At 44.3% G+C, this 19,965-nt stretch overlaps 1 protein-coding gene across 11 annotated transcripts in view; it reads right to left on the bottom strand.

Annotated features, from left to right (window-relative positions):
* The window catches only part of AKAP13 (A-kinase anchoring protein 13), a 350,062-nt gene that overhangs the window by 14,238 nt on the left and 315,859 nt on the right, over window positions 1-19,965 (bottom strand). For 8 of the 11 annotated variants that reach the window (XM_019945698.3, XM_073801374.1, XM_073801368.1 and 5 more), the window contains 12 exons: window positions 18,800-18,866; window positions 15,224-15,359; window positions 13,684-13,796; window positions 12,949-13,101; window positions 12,077-12,327; window positions 9,645-9,770; window positions 9,411-9,528; window positions 8,300-8,548; window positions 5,087-5,163; window positions 4,372-4,553; window positions 4,169-4,251; window positions 1,327-1,521 (listed from right to left, as the gene is read on the bottom strand). In XM_019945698.3, coding sequence (XP_019801257.2) covers window positions 1,327-1,521; window positions 4,169-4,251; window positions 4,372-4,553; window positions 5,087-5,163; window positions 8,300-8,548; window positions 9,411-9,528; window positions 9,645-9,770; window positions 12,077-12,327; window positions 12,949-13,101; window positions 13,684-13,796; window positions 15,224-15,359; window positions 18,800-18,866 — 1,750 coding nt within the window. The remainder of the gene's footprint in view (window positions 1-1,326; window positions 1,522-4,168; window positions 4,252-4,371; window positions 4,554-5,086; window positions 5,164-8,299; window positions 8,549-9,410; window positions 9,529-9,644; window positions 9,771-12,076; window positions 12,328-12,948; window positions 13,102-13,683; window positions 13,797-15,223; window positions 15,360-18,799; window positions 18,867-19,965) is intronic. The other 3 variants (XM_073801369.1, XM_073801370.1, XM_073801373.1) reach the window with 3 other exon arrangements.

Here is a 19,965-nt window from a genome sequence, read left to right as displayed (position 1 = left end):
TGATGTGTATGTTAGGGTAAATATAGGATATTTTATTTCTACGATGTATCCTTGAGAATGAGGATTCACAATGTGGAAGAAAAGAGATACAGATGTAATATAGAGGAGATTAAGCCCTGCAGTCCACAATTTGAATTAAATATGTATCAGTGTGAATTCATTACCCCATCCCCTCACGCACACACACAAGTATATTTCCCCCAAAGCGGACCACTGAAAAGGCCCTACCTAGTAACAATGAAAACCCCAGCAGCAATAACCACCCCTAGCGCCTAGACAGTGGTCTTGAAACATCATTTCCCACTAAAAGAAACCAGAGCTTCTCAGAAAGATGGCTAATTCCAGGTATGGGCAGAAAACAAGATGAGCCTGGAGCATCTTAACATACCAAACAGCAAAGCAGCTCTCAAAGACTGCTGGGGTCACGCCAAAAGGACTCAGAGGCCCCACAAAGAGGTGCTCCTTGGCAAAGAGAGGACCTTTTTAACTTTTAATAAGGATAAGAACTGCAACGACTTGAAGCGCATCAGACATATTTAATTCATGAGTCTATAATAATATATTAAAAGTACTGGTCACTTTCAGAGAATGACCATAAATCAATTCACTACTTTGAAAACTAGTAAATAATGGGGGAAAATTAATCAAGCATTTATCCTTTTATCTTGTTTTCCCTATATGTTACAAAATAAAGAAGACAACTAGACATTTTGTGCCCCCAGATGAAAGAGCACAACACTCCGGTAACACAGCTTGCCAAAGGGATTATGTCTGAGCAACTGAGCCTCCGAGTCCAGCAGAGAATCTAAAGGAAACGGAGGGCAGAAGAACAGAACCCCTGTGTGAATAAAACCCAAAAAGAGAAACCCACAGGTCAAAGCTCAAGGATAAATTGTGTGGAAAAGAAAGGGATGGTGGGGTGGGTGGAGGACTGTAAATAAAGAATCCTAAAAGGCATATCAAAAACCATGAATACAACGGAGCCACAGGGTCTGTGAACAGGCACTTGGCCATAAAACCATAAAGAAACCTAAGCGATTACTGTAAAAGTCACAATATACTTTCAGGAGGGAGGGAGAGAGCTCTGATGGGGACAGGACATGTGGAAGGGCTTTAAGGGGTCTGGCCACATTTTATTTCTTGACCTGGGTAGTAGTTACAAGGATGCCCACCTGATAAGAATTTACTAAAGCGAAATATGTACTGGGTTGTTTTCTGTATTTGTGATTTATTTTACAATAAAAAAGTACAAACTGGTAGAGAATATTAGTGTGGAAACCACTGTGGGAGGAGACAAGGAGGGGGGCAATGCTGAATGTAAATTACCCTCATTTATGGCACTTTTCATTAAAGGCCCTCCTTTGAGAGCCTCTTCTGTGTTGGATCGGAAGAGGATTCTAGAGCTTTGAGTTGGGGAGCCATCCTCTGGCAAGGGAGTGCTGCACTCAGTCATGTCCCGGAAAATCATCTCCTTCTCTTCCAGTAAGAGTAGGATCTGCTGGTCCTTTTGCTGAAGTTGTTCTGCAGGTGCACAGAGAAGAGATCTGGTGACTTGACTGTTCACTATGATGAGATGACTAAGACATGAGCACCACCTTGTGGTAACGCATGGAACCACAAGGAACACAGCTTCCCCCACTTTCTTTTTCATCATGAAGGCAGTATCAAGCTTTTGATCTGTAATGTCTACCTGGAAAACTATCCTGGGTCTTTCTACGCAAATGCCAGAATTTCTGACATAACTAACTTGCACTCTGTTCCATTCTCCTGCCTCCTGTTTATTTCTCAACCCACACACTCTTCTCTGGCTTCTGCCCATCACTCTGCATCTGCTCTTTCCAAGGTTACCCTTCACTACTGAATCCAGTGAACTCTTTCATTTCATCTTTTCCAGCATGGATACTTCCCCCATCTAAAACTGTTTCCCGGACTTCCCTGGTGGCGCAGTGGTTAAGAATCCGCCTGCCAATGCAGGGAACACGGGTTCAAGCCCTGGTCCGGGAAGATCCCACATGCTGTGGGGCAACTAAGCCCGTGTGCCACAACTGCTGAGCCTGCACTCTACAGCCTGCGAGCCACAACTACTGAAGCCTGCGTGCGCCTACAGCCTGTACTCCGCAACAAAAGAAGCCACCGCAATGAGAAGCCCCCACTAGCCGCAACTAGAGAAAGCCTGCGTACAGCAACGAAGACCCAAGGCAGCCCAAAAGGAATGAATGAATGAATGAATAAAGTAAAATAAAATAAAACTGTTTCCCTCCCCATCTGCTTTTGAGGACACTGCTGGTTCTCTTCCTACCACTCTTACTCCAGCACTTTACAGACCAGACCTGCCACCTGCCATGAATGAGTATCTGGGCTACCCCACCCCCCAGCCCTGGGCTCCATCCTAGACTCCTTTCTATACTTTACATGCTTTCCTCTCGGGGACCTCAGTCACTCCCATGGCTTCAATCACCTCTTATGTGCTGATAACTCACAAAAGGCACCCCAAATCCTACCCACTTTTTGAGCACCAGACTGCTGAGTCCCACTGTCAGGCGGCTCTCTCCACCTAGACGCCTTGTTCTCCGCAGGTCAGAAAACTGTTCTCCCTTCTTGCCACCCCGTCTCCTCCCTGTAGCCTGTGGCCTCTTCCTCAGGCAACAACACTGTCATCCCCCAGTTACCCAGCTGGAAACCTGGGAGCGGTTTTGTCTCCTCACTCTGTCCCACCACCCACAGTGGTTCCTTATTTCTTACTCACGTCCATCCCCCCTCCAGCCCATTTCTCACCAAACTTATCCCAAGAGTCCCCCAACTGGCCTTTCCACTCCCAGTGGGCTCCCCCAGCCCCCCAAGCAATTCTCCCAACTGGTGTCAATACCAATTAAAAAAATTTAAGTTTAAATTTTGCTAAAGAAATTGTATCATTCCCTTTGTTGCCTTTCAAGGTGTGGTGGCTTCCTGGCTTACTCTCCCATCACTCAGCCCTGACTCTCCAGACATACCAAACCTTCATTCCTTGGCAGACATGTCAAGTCCTTTTTCACTCTTCACCTAACTATTCTTCATCTGGTGAGGTAATTTCCTTCAGATGTAGCTCCTGTCATCTTCTCTGTGAGACTCACCACAGGCAGGATTCGTGGGTCCTACACACTTTACATGTGCCTGTGGTCTAGGTGGCCTGTCATTTATGTAGATCTCCCTTGCCAGAGTGTGGGTTTCCTGATGGCAGGGACAGTGATTTAAGGCTCGTTGCATCCCTAGCACCTAGCGTTGTGCCTGGCCAGGTGCTTCATACGTGTGAAAAGAAGGCAGTTCTTATCTCTGCCATCCTAATCACGGGCAGAGATTAAAAATGTGATACTGGCTCCAGTCTAAATCTGTCCATCTCTTTTTTTGTTTTTCTCCCCATTGAAACAGAATGAAGCAATAAGTAAACTCCTTGGGCGCCTATATTTCCTTGACTCTGGGCCTTACTTCTACCCAAAGCACAACACGTATTTACTTCAGAACACTCAGCAAGCACCGGCAAAGGGGCACGAGCACTGCTCCCTGCAGCTGAGCAGACAGGGAGCACAGGCTGGGCTCTGCCATGAACTGTGTGTGTGTGACCCTGGGTTGCTTGGCCTTCATGGGCCTCAGCTTTCTCACCTACACAGTGGGGATTACAATACAGGTCTTGCAGGGATGCCAACAAGACTACATGAAACAGTAGGGCCTTGACAGAGCGTGGTCAAACATAACCCATAAGCACACTTCTCCCCAAACCACCTCATGACGGATTTGGAACGCAGGGCACAGTGGTGGGGGTGACTGACAAATGGATCAACTGGAAAATTCTTTCCCGCAAGTACCTTTCTCTCCTTGTTTTAATCTTAGATGTGACCATGAATTCTGGCAGATTCTTCTGTGACAAAGTACAAAGACTGTCACCAGGGTCCAAGGACACTGATACCGAGATGAGAGAGCCAACATCCCCTCGATCTAGTATCAGACACATTCCTACAGCCATTGTTCCCCAGGACCTGTGCCAGCTCAGATCTGGTTTCTCTTTTGTTAGGAGCTATTCCTCTCCTCGGCTGACATGCCTGCCAGCACGGCTCTGCGATGGAGGAGCAGCGGGGACTCTACGGGACTGCAGACGCCCCCAGACAGGGCCTCAGACCGCTTCCACCAGCTTTACCTTTTAACTCCCGAGCTTTGGTGTCCAACATCTTCTTTTCTTCCTCATTCTCACTAGGAATTCCTTCATCTTCATCTCTGTTCCTAATACAACCATAACAAAACAGCACATTCTGAAGATGTCAATCAGTGTGACGGCAGCCCAACCATTATGAAACCACAGAGGTACCAGGAGGCGGGGGTGGGCCAGGGTGTGTGACTCACAGGGTGCTGATCGTGTCCTGGATGATCTGAATCCAGCTGTTCCGCTCCTCTTTGGAGCTGGCGTGGACTTCCACCATCTCTGGATCTTTCATCCCCATACTGATTAGGAATAAACCTTTCTCCTCGTGTGCTACCTCTCTTACAATCAGCTTCTTTAGAGAGATCACCGTCGACTTCTGGTCCTGGAAAATGCGGAGAGCGCAGATGTTAAGACATGGATACAACAGTCTAGCTCTTAAGACAACCTCCGTCTAAGGTAAGACTAGATGCCTTTTAAAAGCATATGGCTCACTCACATTTTATCCAACAGAAAAAGATTTCCAAAAAGGAAACGAAAATTTAAGGTTATCAAGGTTCGAGTCCTGTTTTCTGCATGATGAGTCCTTTCCGGTTCGTCACAGAATTTGGTTGGCAATGTTATAAATTGGCAAGATTTGTAATATGTAATGTGTGAGACATACTCCAGTGACAGATTTCTTTTTAGATCAAATGCCAAAGGCTCTCAAAAGGATTATGAGGGAACAAAAAAATAATTGGTGGGGAGGGAGGCGGGCAGAAAATCGCAAGGGTATATAAGGAATGACTCGGAGGCATTTGTCCTGAGCCAATTTTAAGGAGGTGGGAGAGCAGTAATACAGTGTTAACACTCAACACCTACCATCACCGGTTTGAATACTATTAATTACAAACAGCAGAGACAAACAGTTCAGCTTACCAATGATGCAAAGACGTATTTCTGGTCTTTTTCTTGAAGGAAAACTAAAATGTCAGTAAGCAGGACCGCTTGAACCTCTGTAGAGGGGGGAAGGGAAGAGAGAACAATGACCACTGAACGGTGAAGCACCTTCAGGGCACTTCATTAGAGGAAAACTCAGCAACACATCTGCACGGCACATTATTACACTCCTCCAAGGCAAGGGCTTGACATTTCTGCTGGGTCCACATATGGTCATTAGATTGTTAGAGGCATTTTAAAATGGGACCTATCACCAAAGCCTTGTCTTGGGAAGGCTTAAGCACTCAGTGCTGGAAAGATATATCCCACAAGGCAAGATTTTTAAGAATAAATAAGAGTAAAGCTGGAAAACAGGACTTTAACAGATGCTAAATAGCAACACATTCTACAGGTCATAATACTCAGGTCACAGTATTTCTCAACTTCTGATCATAGTAATGGGAAAAAGGCGTGGGACAGCAGACAGGAAGGCGGCCAGAAGGTGATGTACAAGAATATCTCAGTCTAATGAAAGGCAGGCTTCATCCACACGTCCTAGAGGACACGGATGGCTAGACAACACCCACTGCCGTCACAGGTACACGAAGTGCAGTGGCTCCGCTCCCAGCTCCAACACAGCACAGTCAACCTCAACCCCTCTGCACCGTGGAAACAGCCTTCTCTTCTTCTCAATTAAGACAAAACAAAAGCCAAATTAACATCTCTAGCTGGATCCAGGAATCAAAAGAATGCCACAAACTCTTGTTCTAATCCTCTAGGAGTATGAAGTGACATTTCCCATTATTCCCTTAAGGACAAAGTGGGACCTCCCTGGAGGTGAGCCGTCTACTGAGACCTAACAGGTCCCTCTGTACCGCCTTCACTCTGGAAAGGGGAGCCTACAAATCTCTGGGAAAACAACGGGCTGACTTATGCAGCCGCCTCCTGGGTGGGCAGGACCCTCTTGGCCTTTTCTACCACTACTGACAAAACTGGGGTACCCTCTCTGTGTAATTCATTGCAAAGCTAGGAGGAGAAACAGAAGCAAGGATGTCTGATTCCTAGGGTGGTCTAGTTTTTCAGCCTAGACCACAGTAATTTTCCATGCACTACCATTTGTTTTGACAAGTTTTTTTTTTAAACTTTACTTTTAAATAGTTCAGGTGTCTGTCAAAAAAAAAAAAAAAGAGCTCTAAAACATAAGTTTCAACTTTATTGATCCTGAAGTTTACGTGATCACGGCATCAGTAGATCACAGAAAAACAATCCTACCCCTTTCAAGGGTTACCCAACACAGGACTGGCTGTTCTTGGCACAAGTTATTTTCACTTGGGGGTGAAAATGACTAAACACCAAACTCTTATCTCCACTGGAGACATTTTAGGCCAGAAAACCTATTGTTCTGCCATTGCTTTGACCACAACATTATTCCAACAGCTGGAATCTATTAGTTTTTATTTTGGGAATGAATAAATAAACTGCTGCGTAAAGAAAATACAGCACTGGCAGCAACTCTAGGAAATCCATCCTTACAAGAGAGGGCAGGTACTTCTCTACCACCAGGCTACCTCCGACACGGCCTCACAGCGGCAGTGAGGCCAGAGCCGTCAACTGTGGTCTCAGGACATCACAGAGCATCAGGGCTGGAAGGAAGGAGCTGCAGGGACCGCACAGTTCAAGTTCATCATGGAGCAGTGAGAGGCACAGCTGGCTGGTGGCAGGAAGGGGTATTTCTTCTCTCTGAGATGAGCCTGCCCGGAGAAGCCCCTCCCGGATCCCTGCGACAATGACCGCCCTCGTCTCGGTCACTGGTACCTCCGCACCCCTGCAGTCCTCTACCCTGCCCCCAGCAGCTGAACTACACACACTCTAACTCACTCACCCCTTTCCTGCTCAGACCCTCCATTCTGAGCCCATTCTTCGCTCACTCCCATTACCAGCATCCCTGTCAGTCCCCTAGTCTGGAGCACACACCCACCCCAACCTGGCCCCTGGCCGATTCTCCAGCCATATTTCCTGCCTCACTCTGCTGCCAGAGACCCCGATTGCCCACCCTTCCCGACGGGCCAGATCCTTCAGCTCCATGCTTCCACGCTTACTCCTCCCTTCTGCCTGGCTCCCTCCTCTTGTCCTCAGTTCACGCCTCTCTATTCTAGCAACCATCATACTGCAGAGCAAGAACCTCTTTACGAGTCTCTTCATTCTGAGCCCAACTTCTAATGCAGGGTGTCCTGCGACATTCACCTTTGAGAGCAGCTGAATGCCTGGGATTTCGTTACTTAGCATGGTGAGACCCTAGCTAAGGAGTCCTGGGAATTCTCCGAGAGCAGCTACCTATAGCATTACTTATACCTCGGCGATGAGAGAAGCACACATTTCACTCACCTGAGTTTTATGTCAGCGGGGCTGACGGCACTGGGCTGCTTTGTGTGCTCAGCTCACCGAGGCCAGGGAGGTGGGCTGGGTATACTCAAGGCTACTGGTGAGGTTAGAGTTACCATATAGGCCCAGAGGATACAGGTTTGATGAAAACAATTATTAAAAACAAACAAACAAACCAGATGTACAGATGAATGAACAAACCTCCTAACATCTTTCACTTGATGGGGCTGATCATTTAAAAGGTAAAAACTAAAATCAAACAGAAAGTGAGTATCTTTTATGATCTGTTTTGCTTAGAGGAAGATAAAAGATGAAAAACAAAGTTTAATAATAAATCTAGTTGCTGTGAGTTAAACTTTCATTTCTCTAAGGTCTCAGGAGCTGAAAATTCCTCTGCCATCTCTTAGAAACGAGGGATGTATTTTTAATCTCAGAGAATCTATGAATTGTGCAACTGATGGTATTTCCCTCCTAGCAATTGTTTTGCCAGAAACCCTGACCCCAAATTTGTTGCCCCTCTTTCACAGGGAAAATATGTGTCCCTTAACATATTGCTTTTTTGTATGAATCTTACCCTTTGCTTTGTTCTTTAAAAAAAATTTTTTTTTCCTTTCCCCTGACTGCATCATTTCCTCGTTCTCTTACTGTATTCTATATGGTTTTATAAGTCATCTCAAACCAGTCTTTTCTGATACAGTATTAAGATCAATTAAATGCCTGCTGCTCCTGTGTGACGTCTGGACATGGGTCCCTGGGAACAACCTGGTGACATCTGGATTCTGCCCGCTGACCTCTGGCACACGCTTAGACGCTGACGAGAGTGAGCCTCACCTTTCAACCTCCCTGTTGTGCTCTTCAGAAACACGCTCCCGTCCCGCACGAGCTTCTTCCGCTTCAGATCCTCCTTGGCAAACATCTGACCACTCTTCATTCTCATGATCGACTTGCTATCTGTCTTTGTATAAATCTCATTGAGACGGACCTTCTTTTCATAACTCGCCACTTTGCTGTCCACAGCTCCAATCACACCCTTCACCAGGCCCAGGGACTGAGCTAGATCTTCCTGTTCCACTTCACTGTCTGAGAAGGAAAGAATAACTGTCTCTACTGGGCAGAAGGAGGGGCACCCTGCCTTCTTTTTTTTTGTTTTGAGGTAGGCTGGCCTCTCACCGTTGTGTCATCTCCCGCTGCGCGGGCTCAGCGGCCATGGCTCACGGGCCCAGCCGCTCCGCGGCATGTGGGATCTTCCCGGACCAGGGCACGAACCCGCATCCCCTGCATCGGCAGGCGGACTCCCAACCACTGCGCCACCAGGGGAGCCCCAGGACCCTGCCTTCTTGCTCCACATCACTGTCTTCCCTCTGTGGGCATGCTGGCAGAGCAAAGCCAACACGTCGAAGGGCACGTGCCTACCCCTTGCTCTGTCATAGTTTAAATCAAGTTAGATGTTTCAATGATACAGATGACATGCAATTATGTGCCACGTTCTAAAGTGGAAGGAACCCACCATTTTTAGGGAGGGAGAGGAGCAACGAGTTTTTTATTTACGTCTTTGCTTTACCTAATCCTTAATGTAACTGCCCAGGAGCAGGATTAGCTAAGAGAGAAACTACTAAGTAGTGATTAAACGAGAAACAGCAGTGATTCTAGCACTTGCAGGTGAGAATCACCTCCCAGTCTAGGGACAAGTGACAAGTTGCTCAGGTCACTGAACTCTCGTTGGGATCACTAAGTGGTTCCTTCCCTTCTTGCTCTCATTCACACTAAGTCTGCTGATATAACACTTTATGTTTTCACTGAAGAAAACTGTCTTTAAGATAAAACACAGGCTCTCTTTTAGACCTTCTCGACATAAAAGAGTTCTTCTACGGGGTCTCCAGTGCTGTTGGACAGACTGGAACAGTCCACTGGCAAACAAGACCGAGTCCAGAGAGAGACGCACCTTTGGTACATTGCAATATTCTTTGGAACAAAACCGGATATTTGGTGATTCGTTGGGTTACAAGCAATATACACTCGGGGATTCCAAGCCTCCGTACGACTGAACTGCTCATCTTCTTCTGCAAGGAAGTAAACTAAGTGTCAGGAACTACCCAAGGGAGAAGGCTCGAGCTAAAACTGACAGTGACACAATGCTCTGCACAACATGGAAATCCCCACCGTTTCACATCAATACCTTCACAAAGGCCTGAAAACGCTTATCCTTGGTATAGAGGTCTTTGAAGTAGTTTACAGACTGGTTGTGCTGCCCACAAAACTTGCCATATGTCTTCTTTAAGCGTTCTGCGTTCTCTCCTGAAAACTGCAGAGGAAAGAGAACAGAGGTTATGCCATAACTCAGGGTGCTAAACTCCTATTACCATTTTGTCCAAAGTTTCCAGTTTACTTGTGAAACCCAAGAGAGCTTCCTCATAACTTCCCCCCAAAGATTAAAAGATTAAAATGGTACAGGAGCTTTGGAAAACAGTTTAGCAGTTCCTCAAAAAGTTAAATAGAGTTACCATATGACCCAGCAATTCCACTCCTAGACATAAAAACATATGTCCACACAAAAACCTGTATATGAATGTTCATAGCAGCATTATTCACAACAGGCCCAGAGTGGAAATAACCCAAGTGTTCATCAGAGGATAAATGGATAATGTATGAATGAAAAAAGCCAATCACAAAGGACAACATACTGCTTTATTTCATTTATATAAAATGTGCAGAATAGGCAAACCCACAGAGAAAGTAGATGAGTGGTTGCCTAGGGCTGGGGAAGTTGGTGGGGGTGATGATGATAAAAACGTTCTACAACGGACCGTGGCGATGGCTGCACAAGAGTCACGGATATACTGAAAACCACTGAACTGTGCACTTTAAATGCGTGGATCACATGGCATATGAATTATATTTCAATAAAGCTGTTACATATATTTAAAAAATAGTAAACACAGAAATATCTATGCACTGTGCACATAAGAAATGCAACATGTGTTTTAACTCCCATTTGTCATAACACAGTAATAAAACAGAGAGACTCACTAGAAGTCTCTCATGAGGTAGCAGTCTCAAAGAAGTCATCCTGATAAGTTAGAAAGGCATCAGAAACGGCCGTCATTACCTAGGGACCTGTTTATCCTACTTACCTCAGGCCAGCAGGCCTAACAATTCTGCTTGGCCCTTACATCGTTTCCAAGCGTGTGCAATCTCAACCGTTCATCCGAAGCTACGTTCATTGTGGGGTAACCGCTGAGTTTCTGTATGTGGTCCACAAGACACGTGCTAAGCATCAATTCCCGCTGGACTAACAATCTCTGGAACAACTTGATCCTTACCCCAAAACTTGAAACAACGTTCAGGGTAGCCTTTCCTTTTCCCCTTTACCAACAGAGAAGCTGAGGCAGGAGATTTTTAAGTGATCAGCTCCCATCACAAAGCAAGTGCCCTAAAAGGGTGACTCTGGCACTGGCGCTCAGAAGCAACAACTGGACACCATGGGGCTAACATCCTACTAGAGGACATGCACAAATACAAGGAGCTACAAGGTCAGAGGAAGTACCAGTGCAGGTCTGAGGGTGGAGAGGAGGGGCAGAGGGAGAAACATGGAAAATGACAGGAGGATATTTGGGGAGGAAGGGTCCTCCCTTGCAGAGCTGACCGTGCCCACTTTGATGCCCTGACCACCAGTGTGAACGCATTCACTACACTGCATCTGCATTTACTTCACGACGTGCCTATCCTTCACTCCTAGAACATGAGTTCCATGAAGCAGAGGTCTACATTATACTTACCTTTGTGGTTCCACATGGTATTGAGTAAATCCCCAGTAAATACTTGAAAAATGAATGAATGAAGGCACCAATGAATTAATAGGGCGAGGGGTACAGACTCAAGCATACAACGAAAGGACAATATTTCCAATTCTCAGGCAAATGTTCCAGCAAGTAAGCCTCTGCTTCCACAATGAGGCAGAGACTTGCCGGTGAGAAAGAGCTAGTCACATGTGATGCGATGCCCCTCTGCCTATAAAGGTTATACTAGCATTATTCTTCTTTCAAAAAGAATGTGTTAAAAAAGAAACATTTAGAAACTGCCTATGACATATACATCTGAAAGTATCAAAACAATTTTTAGCTAAATTGCTTTTGACGTAGGATTGAAACCATACCATACCTTGATGAAAATATTAGCAAGAAATACTTTATGAATTATTTTACAGATGGTTTCTTAGTCAAGTTTTTAGTCTCAGGTGGTTTTTAGATAAATGAGCCTTTTGATTTGAGGCACAGGTTGAAGTTGAGACTTCCAAAAAATATTTTTTGATCCCTTAAACTATAGTATCTCTGATGTTGGTACAGACTCTGAGGAAGAAAAACTGGCTTTTACTGCATATCTACCATGTATGCTGGGTACTTTATATATACATTACCTCTTAAATTTTAAAATAGCATTAAAAGAGAAAATCTACTGTCCTCAATTACAGAAAAAGAAACTGAGGGTCGGAGAGATGCAACCACTTGCCTAAGCTCACAGAGATCGTGAGCAGTCCAGCTGGGACGTGAACGCACGGCTACGGGGCCCCCAGTGCGTGTGAGAGGCACCAGGCACCAGTCCGCTGCTCACCTGGTGCACAAGCACATCCCCAATCCTCTTGATGAGAAAATTCTTTTCACTTTTATCCACCAGAGAGTCCTTCTTCCGCTCCAGGATCCTCTGAAGGAACTGGCTATGGATACTGATCAGCTCATCCAAACAGGGGAAGAGCTTCTCCACCATCTGCTGCTCAAAGAGCAGGTCGGCCGTCATGCCCCGGCTGTACACGTCGCTCATGATCTTGAGTGTGCGGAGGTGGTGGAACTCCGTCTGCATCAGCTCTGGGGGAGGGACAAGGCTCAGTGGTCAGGAATGCTCTCCTCGAGGATTCTCCTGCAAAGTGTGTCTGCTGCTACTAAGAGCCCAATTTTGTCTTAAGGCTATTTACAGCCCAATTTAAACTTTAAAACTGAGTCAACAGCTGTCTTTTCCCTAAACTGTTTTCATCGTATTCCTCGATTTCTCACGGGACCTCACGTTATTTTCTGACAGGTGTACTGGATTCCATCACTCTTAAGTGGTGGTTTCCAAAGTGGTCTTCACTGGGATTCAAGACCTTTCATAATTTACTACGTTCCTAGTTCCCAGAGATGACTTGTGTTTAGTCTGTTTTCTACTGTAGCTGAGGAATTAAACTGTACTGTCACAAGAGATCTCTTTTTAGGACTATTGCATAAATAAGCACTCATATTAAATAAAATGTCCAATAAAATTAAAGAATATAATTTTACAGAGAGAGTAAAGGAGAGAAATAAGATGTCTCTATACCTCAAAGTTTTCAAAAGAAAATCTTTGAGATGCTACATACTTGAAAATTGACTTGATATAGCCCAATAACTCCCCTCATAAACAATGCCAGACAATGCAAATCAAATATTAGCAGAGCACATGAAGAGTCTCACCATAAATCACTTCTTGCCGTTTGACCACATCTTTCTTTTGCTGTTTCAGAAACTTGCTGTCCACTATCTGACTCCAGGATTCTGCTTCCAGCTGTTTGGACTCAATCTCAAAGTCTCCCATTAGCTGCCCTTCATTCAGGTCTGTACCTACTCCTCAAAATACAAAAAAAATCAATATCAGAATCCTGCGTCTGTGACCTCTAAAAAAAAAACCTCTGCTGGACGTTCCTCATGGGGATAATTTTATGAGACGTAAACACTCTACACTAATACAGGGATGTCATTAGAATATATATTCTATTAGAAAAGATCATTTTCTGTTCCGGAGTGACATACTCTATATTCAAGACTTCGGTTAAGGGTGATAAATGTCACATAAATCAAAGGTAATTAAGACATATCAGGGTCCTGGTGACTTTACTTGTTTAAGAGAGTAGGCTTACAGCTGTGCCAAGAGAGCTAGAACTGAACGTGTACGAAAGTCTAGGGGAAGAAGAAGCGTTTGAACCAGAGTCTGACCACATTAAAATCAATGACATCCTTCAGTGGACAACCATCTAACAACAGGATAAGTGGGTTTACCAACTCATTATAAAGCATGTGATGCTTTACAGACAGTCCAGAGAAGTTTCACAGGAGTAAGGAAGAGGCAGGAGATGCGTTAGTGCTTGCATTCTAGGAGATGGCACAAAGTCTCTGCAGACGCACACAATACACGCCGTGGCTTCCCCTTACCCTCATCAGTAAGGGACTCTGTTGACTCATTGACCTTGCTGATTTTATTTAGTGAGTCTGTTGAATGAGACAGGAATTTCCAGGTGTTTGATATGTTCTCATCATTGCCAACTCTGTGGGAAAAAGGAAACACATACTGTCAGATACATTCTGAGAAGCCATAGTTTCCGGTCTTAAGTGAAGATCTGAAGAACTATAAAATGACAGCTGGCTGCAAGTATTACAATGATGGAAGACAAATTGCTTATGGCAGGTACCCAGCAATATGCAACACAAACTATTAAGGAAGGTTGGAGGCATTTAACATCACTGCAAGTATGAACTTTTTGAGCCTTGGGTTTTTTTAACGATAGGTAGCAAGGAGAATGCTCTTCCTTCAAACTGCATACACATTATATAAGAAATGTTTCTGTTGGAAACTCATGTCTAACCACTACACTTTTTCCCTGCGTTCCCTAAATAACTATAGACCAAGCACTTATATTAAACCATATTCTTCGAACCTTTCTTGACCCCAACTCACCAGCTAGCACATTAGGCACCCAGAAGATGATGTTTGTGGTACAACACAAAAGTAAGCCAGAGTCATTTAAATCTCAATTTGATTTAAAGGCCAACTTTTCAAAGTCATAATATAAACTCATTTGGATAACATAAGAACTTGGAAAAGAAAGCCTTTGGTTAATTACAACAGAAAGACAAAACAATATAAAAATACCTGAAACTTTTTGTTTTTAAGGAGGAGGAAACATTAGCCAGCACAGAGGTTATAGGAAACACAGACAAAAGGAAATTTGCATCCTTCAGTTGGGAATTTTCCTCCAGCCTAGGTTAAGAGAGCTGCAAGAGATGTTTTGAGTCCTACATTTGAGATGACTTCTTTACTGGATGGGAAGGCAGGCATCTTGCCCCAAACAGCCAGCAACATCGTAATCAGCCCTGTGCTAATTACAGACAGCCGAGGGCTGAACAATCAGGGGCCACAGCAACTTCTGGAGGGACCACAAAAGGAACTCAGTGCAGATGAGGGACGGGGAACCTACTGTCGTACCTGGCCCATTATTCACTCCCATGACTTAAGAGTCAAGAGGCGAGTTAAAAAAAGAAAAGAAAAGCAAAAAGCGAAACAAAGCAAAGTTACCCCCTCCCGCCAGGTTCATCTGCCCAACAGAAAAGACCAACAGACATATGAAAATACAAGTGATTGAAACCAAACATTCAGAATTAAATCTTTTTTCCGATTCCCACTTCTTATTTTGATCTGAAAATCATCCTTTTAGAAGGCAGGTTCTTTAAAAGCAGGGCTGATCATGTATAAAAGCAGAGGACAACTAGCCTAAAAATGGTGTTTAAAGGGGATCCTTGCTACAAAATGGCGATCATGATGGTGCATCAAAGTGTAATCCTCACCCCACTCATCTGTAGCACTAACCCATTACGTTATACATTTCTTTCTAAAACAATCTTTCTGTCAAATGGTATAAATTATTATGCTCTGTCACCTAGATGTCAACTGTGCTAGCTTTACATTCCCACTCACCCAGCAATGTTCTGAATGGAGACACTTTTGGAGAGCGACACACTCTGCTGGGACCGTCTGTTAGCAAACATGGGGACGGCAGTGGTTTCATCGGCCAGGAGGACTGCAGACCGAGGGCGCTCCTTGGGCTGGGAGGCTGTAAAGAAGGAAAGGACACCAAATGAAGTATCACCGACACATGCCCACCAGCACTGACTCACCTGATGAATGCCAAATAGAAACAAACTGCTTTAAAAGAGATTTACCCTGGGAGTGTAAATAGGTACAAAAACCCTATGGAAGACAACTTGGCAATAGCTGTTGAAACGGTAAATGCCTATATCTTTGACCCAGTAATTCCATTTAGGATATGTTTATTCTACAAGATTTACTTGTTTATATTTGAAATGACGTATGTCCAAAGTTATTCAATGCAAAGTTTGGTAAAAGCAAAATGAGTATCAAAAGAAGATCAGTTAATAAATCATGGTACAGCCTACATGGGAATACTATGAAGCTTTTAAAAAAAATGAGGACACTCTCCATGAACTTACACAGATCGGCAGATAACACATTAAGGGGGAAAAAAATCAAGGTGCAGAATAAAGTGCACAACAGACTACCTTTTATGTTTTAAAAACATAATTAATAATCCAAATTGGTATTTGCTTTATTTTAATAAAGAAACTTAAGGAAGATAAATATAAAACTAAGAAAAGTGGTTTACCTGTGGGGTGTGATGGCAATGAGGCAATGAGGATAAAGAATCGTGTGAAAGTATCATATATTTAAAAATTTAAACTAATTCAAAGTAAGAGAAAAGGAGACCGAAAGAATTTTAAGGATAAAAGGAGCCTCAGAGATAACTGAGGCTGGTGTTCTTTGGGAGGACCTACCAAGAAACGTGTCAGGGGCTGGTTAGATACGCAAATTCCCAGCCCTCCTCGTTCTGTGCGGGTGGGACCTGGGAGCCTACACATTTACCAGCTCCCCAAGAGACTCTTCTGTACAATGTCTGCGAACACAGGTTTTGACCAATTCCTTTAATTTACAGATGAGGAAAATGCAACATGTGTTTGATGTCACATAGCTAATTTGTCCTCATCCTGCATATTTCTCTTGAACTTGACCAAAGAAGAAACTGGAGGTCTAATTTCATGCAAAAGTAGTCACACTGCCATCTGGGTAGCAAATTATTTCTCCTTGGTAGCTAACTAAACTGCTGCATTACCTGTCCATCCCCAGGAGCATCAGGAGCTGAAGGAAATAAGACTGGGGCAGTTGTTATGGCTTCACAGTATTACAGGATGTTTCTGACTTAATAAAATTAATAAAACCATTAATTTCCAATTCAAATTCTATTTAGAAGAAGGTGATATAATAAACACCAGAAACATGCTACCCTATAACACGACCAGACCCTTCCTGCAGGAAGCACACAGGAAACTAGGAGATGTGGGTCCCACAGCAACAGGGAAGAAGGGCAACTGGCAGGGAAGAGAACATGCTCAAGTGTTCAAGAGCCTGGAGCACATCCTCAGTGTCTCAGAAAGGAAGCTGCTGAGCAGATAAAATCTGATGGAGGAAGAAACACCGGTTCTTGAAGAACAGTAGGATGTGGGTAAGTCAGCAGAAAAAGAGGACATTCTGATGAGGAGAACTGCATGAAGGAAGGCAGAAACACTCTATTAATGTGAAAGGGAGATAACAAGCAGAAGAGGAAGTAAGTAGAGGGGTGTATATAAGGGATCAGTGAAACGGCCTGAGAAGCAGAACGATGTCACGTCATGCAGAGCCCTGAAAATTATAAAGAACAACCTGCATCTAAAAGGCAGCGTAGGGGGGTGCAAACAACAACTTTCCCTTGTTGAAACCAATCCACTGCACTCAGGGAAGTTGCTAACTACTCTCTGAGCCTCAGCATCCTTATTTGTGATGGTGATGGTAGTGGTGAAAGCAAACACTGAAGGAGGCCTCTCACCAAGTACTTCATTGGTGTGATCTCACTTAAACCCGATGACCACCGGCTGATACTATTACCATCCTTTCACAGAGGAGGAAAATGACGTACAGGGGATTTAGTAAATGTCCGAGGTTACACGGCTGTTAAGTGGGATGCTGGGACTCAAACCCATCCAACTTGAATCCACAAGCTGTACTCTTACCGCTACGTTACCTCAGGAATCAAAAGGGGAAAACGGGAATAAGAATACACGTGGGGGTCAGACATAATAGGTATTTTTTGGGAAAAATGCTATTTTATCTGATTTGAAAGAAAAAAAAGGTTTCTGAAATAAGGGATAATGTCACAGAACAAAAGTTTAAGGAAGATTAGACTTGTAAAAGGTGTTGGAATGGGTTGGATCACTGGTTAAAGTGGGTGACAGTCTGGCACAACTTTTCTTCTAGGAATCCACATGCAAAGACGGGCAATAATTGGACTTCTAGCTAAAGGGACTCCACACCCTCCTGGTGGCACAGTCTCTACAGCCATTCCGGGGCCATCTGGAAGCACTCAGAGCCGTCGGGCACAGAGCAGTGGTCCTCAAGCTCGAGTGTGTGCATCACCATCACCTGGAGCAGCTACTAAAACACAGATCACTGGGCTCCGCCTCTGGAATCTCTGAGGTAGTAGGTCTGGGTAGGGCCCAAGAATTGGCACTCCTAATTGATCCAGGATCTACACTTTGAAAACACGGCCTGAGGGTAAGTTTCACATGGGCTCCCATAGAGCAAATTTAGGTGATATTCATTACTGCATCTTTATGGCAGGAGTTGGAAACAACTCAGACAACTGTCTTTGGGGGAACTGATAATTAAAATGTGGTATATATTTATGAAAGAACACATGCAGCGATCTGAGACAACAGCTTACATATAGTAACACGCATAGATCTCAAAACCATATTGAGTGGAAAAAAACCCAGCAGAATGGATAAGCAAGTCATATCATCTAATTTAAATTTAACGCACAAAATCATAAGTGATATTTCCAGAGGTACACATATGTCTAAAGATACGGCAGATCAGAGAGGTTTACATTAAATATACTGCAGTGCGTGCTGAGGAAGGGAAAGGAATGAGATAGGGAATGAAGAATGAAAAGGGGAAAATATTAAGTAAAACCAAAGTGAAGCTTTGCACAGACTGGAGAAGACAGGTTGATGTGAATGGGAGAGGTGTGAGTTACCCAATTTGTGTACCACTGAAGTCCTTGGGGAAAAAAAGAACTATTTTCGTAACTCCACAGTTTGTCAAGAAGTTTAAGAAGCAAGATCTCATTTGATGCAACTGTAACGCTGCTAAAAGCAAGTTTCACTGTCGACTCACGCAAGAGAAATTTCAAGACACACAGGGCTAAGGTGCTGCCTTTTAAGCTAAGACACACACTATTCTAGAATCTTCCAGAGAGTTTGATGGTAGAATGGTAGAGTTTGATGGTAAGCTTTTGGTCAATGAAACTGCAGCCTTCTCTAAGTATTCAAAATAGGTATTCAAATCTTGCTTAAGAATAACAAATAAATACTACAGAAGTATGGGTAAGTCCTGAACCAGAGAGGCGAAGAGGAATCATGAGAGGTGGGCTGAGCTACTTACACTTGTTTCTCATAATGACCGTGGGCAGCGAAGATGTGTCATGTGCTTGAAGGCTCCCTTTGGGCTGCTGAAAGGAAAAGAAAGCCTGAGTGAACACTGCATTTACAATTTATCTTCTGTCAAGTTTCAAGTTTCTGCTCCTACTTCCCCGCTCTGTTCCTGCCAACGGTCCCCAGCACCCTAGGCCTAGCTACAGCCACCCACTCTGGCTCTCCTCTGAACCCGCCAAGCGCTCTGATCCTGCAAATGCCGTCTCTTCTGCCTGGAATGCTCTCTTCACCGTCACAGGCATGGCATTCTTCTATTTGAAGATAATCCCTCCTTGGTAGAGCCGTCTGTTAGCTTCTTTCTTCTCCTCACCCGAGGCAGGGACTGGCACCCCTCAGGATCCTGCATGTGCCCCCGCCTAGCTTTTTCCTTACTTATGGTCATCGTCTGCTTGTCCATCTTCCCCACCAGAATGCTGGCTCCTTTAAGAGCGGCATCTGTGCCCTTTTCGTTTCTATTTCTCCAGTGACTCGCATTTATAAGGTGTAAAATAATTCTTAGGTAAAGTGCTAATTTTAAGACCTTTGTTGTAGCATGGAACAGAGACACTGTGAGAAATTACCGACTGAAGCAATTAGTCTGAGATAAATCATTAGTGAAAAAGGGTCCATTTAAAATGAAACTCCCCCTTTCAGGTTACATTCTTTTCCATGGGATATGCTGTATCCCTATCATTCTTCTTCTCTATAGCACATTCACAGTAACAGCAGTCTTACCAGAGATCACAAACTCAAATGCCTGTGGGGTCAGGCAGGTAACAAAGGACAGAGGAGAGTTGGAGGAGGGGGGGAGTGGCAGTCTGGGGCTTGTACATCTTGTCTAGAGGAGGCGGCAGCCACTCAGCCCCAGTGGATTACCACCCACCACCCACCTCTCTAACATTTAAGGAACTACAGGCCAGATACTGTTCCACGTGCTTAGGAGCTATCGATGGATCAAACAGTCCTGACTTCAGACTGCCTGGCAAGTTTAGTGCTTACATTCTAGTGGGGGGAAGGTACAGATCATAAAAAGTAAATGTAATACAATAATACATACAGTGTGTTAAGTAGACCCTAAGAAGGTGGTAAGTACTATGGAAAAAAAAGAAAAAGAGCAAGGTGGGAATTGGGAATGCT

The sequence above is a fragment of the Tursiops truncatus genome, chromosome 2 (assembly GCF_011762595.2).
Source record: "Tursiops truncatus isolate mTurTru1 chromosome 2, mTurTru1.mat.Y, whole genome shotgun sequence".
Lineage (NCBI taxonomy): Eukaryota > Metazoa > Chordata > Mammalia > Artiodactyla > Delphinidae > Tursiops > Tursiops truncatus.
This window is presented reverse-complemented; position numbering and strand designations above follow the sequence as displayed.